This window comes from Vulpes lagopus, chromosome 1 (genome assembly GCF_018345385.1).
Source record: "Vulpes lagopus strain Blue_001 chromosome 1, ASM1834538v1, whole genome shotgun sequence".
Lineage (NCBI taxonomy): Eukaryota > Metazoa > Chordata > Mammalia > Carnivora > Canidae > Vulpes > Vulpes lagopus.
In genome coordinates, this window is record NC_054824.1 from 9,088,050 (window position 1) to 9,096,850 (window position 8,801).

The window sequence follows — 8,801 nt, forward strand, 5'->3', positions numbered from 1 at the left end:
ATACTTTTAACAGAATTGGAATTGTTCCATTCCATAGTGTTTCAGATTTTATATTTAAAAAAAGATAAATTAAAAAAAAAGATAAATTAATCTTCTCTTTCACATTTTTAACATTTTCATGCTACTAAAAATTTGAAATTTTTCATAATGTCTGCATAAAAGTTTAATCATATGGATGTACCATAATTTACTTATCAGTTACTCAATTGTTGGTGTTGTTGCCTTTTTGGGGGGGCAAAAGGCATCTCCCCTTCTTTATAGAGCGAGGGCTCTAAATTTCTTGGTTATTACTGCCTACTGGAAATCATCTTTGTTTTCTTTCTGTTTGACATTAGCCGGCTCTGGTCCTGGCTCTTACACTAATGTGTGAGCTTGGTCAAGTTAACTCACTGGACTCACTACCTTTCCTATCTAGAAAAAACAAACAAATCGATAGTTTAGAACAGAGATGATCCTCTCCCCACCACACCTTTCCCAAGTGATGGCCGAAGGAATTCTTGGAGTTCTCTCCAACAGCGACCGAGGGTCCAAGAGCGACCGAGGGCTGGGGCCAGCCACCCTCCTCTCGACCAAAGTCACTTCTACTTGTCTATTGTATATATCACTTTTAAGCTTTCCTAGAAGAATGGGCTCTGAAGCTAAACACAACACAATGTCTAAACCATACATCTAGTGGTTTCTAAAATGAGGAGATAATAACCACTAAGAATCACTGATTGACACACACTTGAGAAACAGTGTGCTTGCCTAATGTACTAGTTTAAACATTCTCTTTTACAACGAGGAAGTTGAAGCCTAGGAAAGGCAGGTAATTTGCCAGAAGTCATACACCTAGTGAGGGACAGGGCCATGATTTGAAACCACGGGTTGTGGCTTCGGAGGCTATGCTCCTGACCACTCTACTCTTCTGCTTCCCCAGACCTCAGTGACTAAATCTGGTCCTTTCCAGCTTGATATATTCAAGAGGTCAATGAATTATCGTGAGAGCTGTAAGATTAAGCGATCAAATGTTGGAGGCTACCTTGATCATGAAAAGTGGAGAAGCACAGAAATCTCACTGCTGCCTCCAGATGGATTCACTGGCCTTCAAGAAAGAGGGGCTTTTTGAAGGAACAGGCAATATGACTTTGGGTGAGACACCTTATCCTTCTGGATAAAATGAGAACACTGAAAAGACTTGAGAAGTCTTTCCAAAATATAGCATTAGAAACTTAGATTTTTATTTTTAGGAATTTGATTTAAATACTAAATTTCATGTACTCCCATGAATTTCTCTTAGGCACTGCTCTCCCCAATAGCTCCACAAAATAGCCAGACTCCCTCATGGTGGGCCCATATCTTAAATTTAAAAGGAAAATTAACATACATTACACTACCTTGAAGACTGAATTCTAAAACCAGTGGAGTCGAAATGGAGAGCTTACAAATGCCATCAGTTAATGAAGGATGTTCACATGCCAGTAAATACACATTTTAAAAAATTCTCAGGGGATCCCTGGGAGGCTCAGGGGTTTAGCGTCTGCCTTCGGCCCAGGGTGTGATCCCAGGGTCCCGGGATCAAGTCCCGCATCGGGCTCCCTGCATGGAACCTGCTTCTCCCTCTGCCTGTATCTCTGCTTCTCTTTCTCTCTGTGTCTCTCATGAATAAATAAAATCTTAAAAAAAAAAATTCTCACTAATCAGTTCAAGGAACAGTCAAACATCAAAGTATATCTTATGATGTCAATGGAAAACACTACAGGTTAGCCAACAGGCTACCTTAAGGACAGGAAACACATCTGCACATTAAAGATTTACGCCGAGATCAAAATATGTTTTACAACCAAACTTTCTGTGCTATTAAGTTCTGCTACCAAGAGTCACTACAATTAACCTAGCTCAAACCGATTAAAAGGAAGGCTTCTCTAATTCATGCTTTGTGTAATGCCTTTATTATAATGGGAGAAGGAAAAATCATCTGATGTCTTAAAAGCTGTGGCTAGGAGAGGAAAATTCTCCTTATTCTAAACATACCATTGTTAATCTCAACATTCAACACCTGGAACAGAACTGAAGACATAATTTTTCTAACAGCATCGAGAAACTTGCTGCTGCACAGTCCTTCTTCAGGGAATACAAAATAATTTACACTAAAACTTCAGATGCAAATTGCTTTTTAAAAATAATCGGTAACGTCCCTTCTTAAAATACCATCAGAGGAAAAAAACCGGAAAGGAAATCCATCAAACAGAAAAAGACTAGAAGGAGTTAGTTTTCCCATTTCCACAGACTGCCAATTCACCAAGCGTGAGGCCTGGTGGAAAACACAATCAGGCCAAATGCCTTGCCGAGGAGAAATTTTAGGTAGAAAGTGATGGGCACAGAGAAGAAGACGTGGTTTAGTTCACAGAAAACAGGACTTGCAGAGTTTCGTTGCAGGATCGCTCCCCAGGTTTGTTTACCCTACTCCTTGCAACATTTCTGGTTTTTCCACTGGCGTTCTCCGATTGGAAGGCAGGTAAGGCAGGTAAGGGCGTCCTTAAACAGCTCCGCAGTAACGTTTCTCTAAGCTCACACTTAGGAGGTCTGAGTGTGCAGTCACACTGGCCTTCTACAAATAATGGGCATCACCCACTCCGATTGCTCCTCTGACACAGCCGTTACAGAATAAATAGCTGACTTTATCAAAGGTCTCCAGGTTGGCAGCTGGTGAGGTAGCTCACATTACTCATTAAGCAGGTTCTCCCTCACGCGTTTACCAAACAGACCTCCTACTCTAGAGCCTTACTTCTCCAAGAATTCAGATAGAATGAACCCGTTTGGTTTAAAGATCAAAATGCTGTGAAAATCCTGGCTCTTTCAATAAGGAATAAATGTAGGAACAACTTGGGCAGTTTATATTTTTATTTTTATTTTTTTTCGGACTTGGGCAGTTTAGATGCTCATGTTTCACAGACGCTCCCTGGGAGGTGGGGCAGTGAGCCTGTGGGAAGGGGAGAGGGTCTGGGGCTTTACAGAGACCCCTCCTTACCCCAGCCACCTTCCCAAACCCCGTTGAGCACCCCAGCCCAAGCTCACCTCCAAAAAGCCAACTGACTTCTCCTACTTTGCGCTTCCCCAGCCTTTACAGCTCACAACCCAGCGAGCAGTTCCCTGGGCCATCACCTCCTGTAGTTATTTGTCTGCATCTGGCAGGCCAGAATGGGCCAGAAACTCCTCAAGGACAAAACACTGAGTCACACTGCGAGTTTCCCCTCAGAGCTCCTGGCCCAATACCATCCATGCACAGAAGTCACTCAATAAATATTTGGAAAAAAAAAAAATCAATGAATTTAACAGTAGGTAGTCAGCCTGTTGAGCTTGATTCTTCCAATGCATGGTATCCTTTCATTTAACAACCCCCCCCCCCCGACACTGCTTTTTCTTCATTTCAATAACCAAGAATTACTTTTCAACCTGGGAGCAAAAATACCAGTGACCTCCCTAACATTCTAAGGAGAGAAATGGGGGGGGGGGGGTGTTTAAGCCACACTGAGTTCCAGAAAAAGTTCTGTGAGTTCTCTTAGACTCACAGGTGTCAAAGCTCCAGGGTCACACTGAACGCAAGCCGGTTTGCTCCGTGTTTCCAAATTTGCGGCACAGAATGCCCTACCCAGGAATGCGGGGGTGCATTTTGAATAAAAGAACTAGCCCAGGAGGCACCTGGGTGGCCCAGGGGGTGGGCGTGGGCCTTTGGCTCAGGTTGTGATCACCGCATCTGGGGATTGAGTCTGGCCTTGGGCTCGCTCATTGCAGGGAGCCTGCTTCTCCCTCTGCCCGTGTCTCTCTGCCTCTCTCTCTGGGTGTCTCATGAATAAATAATATCTTTAAAAAAAAAAAAAAAAAGCATTAGCTCACATCAGGCTAAGGGGTCTTCTTTCAATCGAGTAAACATTGAGTCTCAGGAGATTTTTACATCCATCAAACTGAAATATTCTAATCAAAACAGTAATTAGCAACCCGACTGGGCTTCCCAAAGTGTCATCTTCTTAACCTGTGCTAACCAGCGCTTCACTGTCTTAGTTACAGTGTGGAGGGGGAAAATTCGTGCACAGACCATCTGCCCCGAATGCAGAGACCCCCGCGCCCCCCAGACCCCCGTCCCCCGCACATCGGGGGATGTGCCACAGCTCCACCAGCAGACCCCTGCACAGCTGCGGACAACCACAGCTCCACTAGCACCCCCCGCCCCGTGCACAGCTGCGGACAGCCCCAGCCCCCCAGCCCTCCCGTGCACACCTGCGGAAGCCCCAGCCCCCCCCAGCCCTCCCGTGCACACCTGCGGACAGCCCCAGCCCCCCCAGCCCTCCCGTGCACACCTGCGGACAGCCCCAGCCCCCCCCAGCCCTCCCGTGCACACCTGCGGACATCCCCAGCCCCCCCCCCAGCCCTCCCGGGCACACCTGCGGACAGCCCCAGCCCCCCAGCCCCGTCCCCTGCACACCTGCGGACATCCCCAGCCCCCCCCCCAGCCCTCCCGTGCACACCTGCGGACAGCCCCAGCCCCCCCAGCCCTCCCGTGCACACCTGCGGAAGCCCCAGCCCCCCCCCAGCCCTCCCGTGCACACCTGCGGACAGCCCCAGCCCCCCCAGCCCCTCCCCGTGCACACCTGCGGACATCCCCAGCCCCCCCCCAGCCCTCCCCGTGCACACCTGCAGACAGCCCCAGCCCCCCAGCCCCGCCCCCCCGCCCCACTTACAGGGTCACCTTCGTGGTCACCGTGGACCTGCCGGCGCCGAGATGGTTCCTGGGCTTCCCTCCGTCGGCGTCGGGGGCAGCGGCCGGCCGGCCCGGCTCTCTGCCTCGGCTGCCCTCGCCCCGGCCGTCGGGGTGGCCCGGGGCCAGGCCCCTCTTGTGCTCCGGCCTGATCTCGGGCAGCAGCGTGGCGCTCCTGACCGTGAGCTCGCGGGGCACGACCCGGGCCGCCCCGTCCGCGCGGTCCTCGGGGGGCTCCCCGGCGGGCGCGGCCTCGGGGCCTCGGCTCCGGCCCCTCCTCTTGGCGGGGGACGCGGCGGGCGGCGGCGGGGGGGGCGCCGGGCCGCGCTCCGCCTCCCCGCGGGGCTGCCCCCTGCCCCCGGGGCCGGCCTTGGCCTCCGCGCCCGCCGCCGCGGCCACGCCCGGGTCGGGGCCCGCCGGGGAGGCCGCGCTCCCCCCCGCGCCGTCCCCGCCCGCGCTGTCGGGCGGCGCCGCGTCGGGCCCCGGGGACTCGGCGGACCTCTGCGGCCTCCGCCGCCTGCCGGCCCGGCGGCCGCACCGCCGCTCCATGTCGTCGGGGTCGCCGCAGTCCTCCGGCCCGGGGGCCGCGCCCTCGCCCTCGCCCGCGCCCGGGGAGGCCACCGGGGAGGCCACCGGGGTCGGCACCGCGGGCCGCGCGCGCTCTCCGGGGCCCCCGCCCGCCTCCGCACGCCCGGGGGGCGCCCCCGCCTCGGCCCCGCCGCCCGGGACCGCCTCCTGCTCGCCGCCGGCGCCCTCCCCGGGACCGCCCGCCCGCGCCTCCGCGCGCCCTGCCCGGAGGGACTCTGGAGCGGGGAGGGCAGCTGCTCGGCGGCCCCGGGGAGGGACCCTCCCCCTCCCCCTCCCCCCCCCTCCGCCCCCCGGGGCTCTAATTGGGGTGAATCACGGCCCGGGCCCCCCGGCCCCGCCGCCCCGCGTCCGCTGGAGCACGGGGCCCGCCCGGCGTCGGGGGGCGCAGCGCGCGCGCAGGTGTCCGAGGGCCCCCCGGGCTCCCGCGCCCGGGGCTCCTCCTGCGGGGCACCCTCCTGGCCCGCGTCCCTTCGCTTCGGTTGGCCGCCCTGAGGTTTGCTCTTGTCGCTGTCTCTTTCCGGCAGCTTGGAAGAGGCCCCCTCCTTGGGAGACGCGGGTTTGGCGTGGGAGCCGGTGGGGCTCTCCGCCCCGCTCCTGCCGGACCTCCTCCTGCCGGCCGCGAACAGGTGGCCGAGCTTCCCCAACACCGGCTTGCGTCGGTTTTCCTCCGGCGGTTGCGCCCTGGACTGGAAAACAAAAGGGGTGGGGGGTGGGGGGTGGGGGGGGGAGAAACGGTGAGAATCTGCGTCCCCCCCCCTTTAGGAGTAAGTACTTGGCAGAAGGACAAGCAAAATGGTAGCGACCAGCCCACCTGGAAAATTAGAGACCTGTGGTTTTTGCATGTGCTACATGCACCCAGCAAAGTAAACTCGGATTGTCACATTTTTCTTAAGCGCCGTCTATGCTTGGCGCTACTTGGGATAACATTTCCTGCAACTATAATCCTTGTGTTTTATTTATTGTTTAAAAATATTTTTATTTATTTATTCATTAGAGACACACACACACACACACACACACACAGAGGCAGAGACACAGGCCGAGGGAGAAGCAGGCTCCACGCAGGGAGCCCCACGCGGGACTCGATCCCGGGTCCTCAGGATCAGGCCTTGGGCTGAAGGCAGGTGCTAAACTGCTGAGCCACCCGGGCTGCCCGAATCCTTGTGTTTTAAAGGGAAAATAGGAAGGTCCAAATACTCAGGCCTACAAACTCAACAGTTCGCAGGTCGCTCCAGCTTTTGCTTTTTGCCCCCTTCGTCAATAAAGATGCAACTTCAAAACAGCCACGCGTGACTACACGGCAGCAGTAAACGCACGAGAGTATCTTAAAGATTTTATTTTAGAGAGAGAGAGAGAGAGAGAAGGCATGGGGGTGAGGGGGGCGGTGGGGGGGCAGGGACAGAGAGGGGCAAGCGGGCTCCCCGCTGAGCACGGAGCCCCCACACTGGGCCCATCTCCGGACCCCAGATCCTGAGCCCAAGTCAGCCGCTCAGCCCCGACTGAGCCACCCAGGTGCCCCCAAAGTATCTGAAGGGGGAGTTTAAAAAAAAAAAAAGAAAGAAAAGAAAAAGGGGAGTTTTGCTTTGTTTTGAAAAAACCGCCCTTTCTTTTTGTAGGAAGAAAGGAAAACGAGTAAAAAGCTCCGGCGGTCTTTTCTAGAACAAAAAGAAGCCACCTGGGTCCAACTGCAAATGAAAACTCTTTAAGAAACCCAGGGCTCCAGCACCTGGGCGGGCCTGCGCTCCCCCAATGGGAGAAGCTCCGGGGACGCCCGATGGCCACCCCCCCCCCGGCCCCCCGTGATCCGGCTGCGGGGGGGGGGAGGCTCGCCCGAGAGGCCTCGCCCGGGTGCGGAGGTCCTAGGAGCGCACACCCGGGAGTACCTGGGGGAAGGGGGACCATCCTCCCCTCGGTCCGGGGACCCCCAGCGCCCCGGAGCGACCTCGGGGGGACAGCCCCGCAGGCCTTCAGGGGGGAGCCCCGGCAGCCCCCCACCCCCGTGGGAAGGGTCCGGGAAGGGGGAAAACGTGCACCTGTTCCGTAGCCTGGAGCCCAGCGGCCCGCACCTGGCGCGCCCGAAGCGCGGGGCGCTCGAACGTCCCCACGGAAGCAGACCTGCCAGTGGGCGCCTTTCCTAAAGGAGGGCGAGCCTTCAGGGCAGGTTTTTTTTTTTTTTTTAAACAATATTAGCTGTTCACAGAGAGATTCCCGAGTCACGCCTACAAGCAATTGCGAGCAGCTGCGTTTGCTTTGCGGGGCATCCCGCGCGGGCCTCGGGCAGGACAGGCCTGGAAGTGCAGGGGCCACCACGCCTTGGTTGAGGCAGCTCCAGCACGGTGACTCCCCGTAACTCCGCGACAGCCTAGCCAGGTGGGGTCACCCCGGGCAGGAAGGAGGAGAGGGAGCCAGGACAGCGGAGGGACCAAGGGGTGAGGTGGAGGCGGGCAACAGCCGCAAGATCACACCCAAGTCCCCAGCCTCCACCCGGAGCTCCTTCAGCTCCACCGCGGGGACCCTTTGAGGACGTGGGGTGGGGGCAGCCCTGAGATAGAGTCAGCCCAGAGGAAGAGACTGTCCGCAGGCCCTACACCCCCGGGATCGGCTCCTGAGAAGTGCTCATGAATCACATTTACTGACCAGCCCTGAGTGACCCTTTGGGTTTGAGGAGCACCTGGCGGGAGCTTGGGAACTAGCGAGGTGTTGCAGCCACTGGGAGCCTTTGTGACTGAACTGGTACGCTTCTAAAGTCTAACCAGGTTTTGATTAATAATTCAATCCTACAACAGTTATATAAAGAATATGAGAAGAATTCCTTGTGCAACTTAAGAAGAAAAATAAACATTCCAACTGCCCGAGGAATATGCTTGGATTCTTAACTCTAAGTCACAGGTATTACATGATTTTTAAACATAATTCATGCACTCAGCCCTTCTTAAGGTGCTAGACCCTTGCAAAGAGATTTACAGAGAATCCCATCTAAGCTTCCCAACAGCCCTTGAGGGAGGTGCTCTTTTTACTGCCCATTTGCCAAGGTTTCTTAGCTCTGGCCAAGGTTGCACAGCCAGTAGTTTTTCTAACTCCGGAGACAAACTCAGCACTGTGTCTCCACTGCCCGGACAGGCTTTCACACATATTCTAAAGAAGTGCCGGGGAAAAAAAAGGTTGGAGTCTGTTGGCTCAGTTTTAGCCCATGTCAAAGGAAAACCGCCAAGTGTATCGCTCTGTCCTGCCCTCATGTTGCAGCCCGTTGTTCCCATGGGGTTGAAGGGTGCCTGGTCAGCGCTCCTCTCTGCTCAGTGCTGGCATTTTTCTCATTTTTGGCTGTAGCTGCCTTTCACAAAACCGATTGCTCTTGGTAGCTGGGCCTCATCAACCACTTGACTCCTCCTCCCCTGAGAAGGGCAGCAGCTTATCACCTGTCAGGCTACTGTTCTGTGTACTCAGCTTCCTAGACTTGTAGGGTTTTGCTTGTTTACGC

The 8,801-nt window shown here is 55.1% G+C and overlaps 1 protein-coding gene across 2 annotated transcripts in view; it reads right to left on the reverse strand.

Annotated features, from left to right (window-relative positions):
* CRYBG1 (crystallin beta-gamma domain containing 1) overlaps window positions 1-5,401 on the reverse strand; it is a 47,963-nt gene extending 42,562 nt beyond the window's left edge. The window contains exon 1 of one of the 2 annotated variants that reach the window (XM_041764882.1): window positions 4,719-5,401. In XM_041764882.1, coding sequence (XP_041620816.1) covers window positions 4,719-5,284 — 566 coding nt within the window. In that variant the 5' untranslated portion in view covers window positions 5,285-5,401. Of the gene's footprint in view, window positions 1-2,441; window positions 2,724-4,718 lie in introns of those variants that run through there. The other variant, XM_041764889.1, reaches the window with a different exon arrangement.
* Window positions 5,402-8,801: the final 3,400 nt, after the last annotated feature.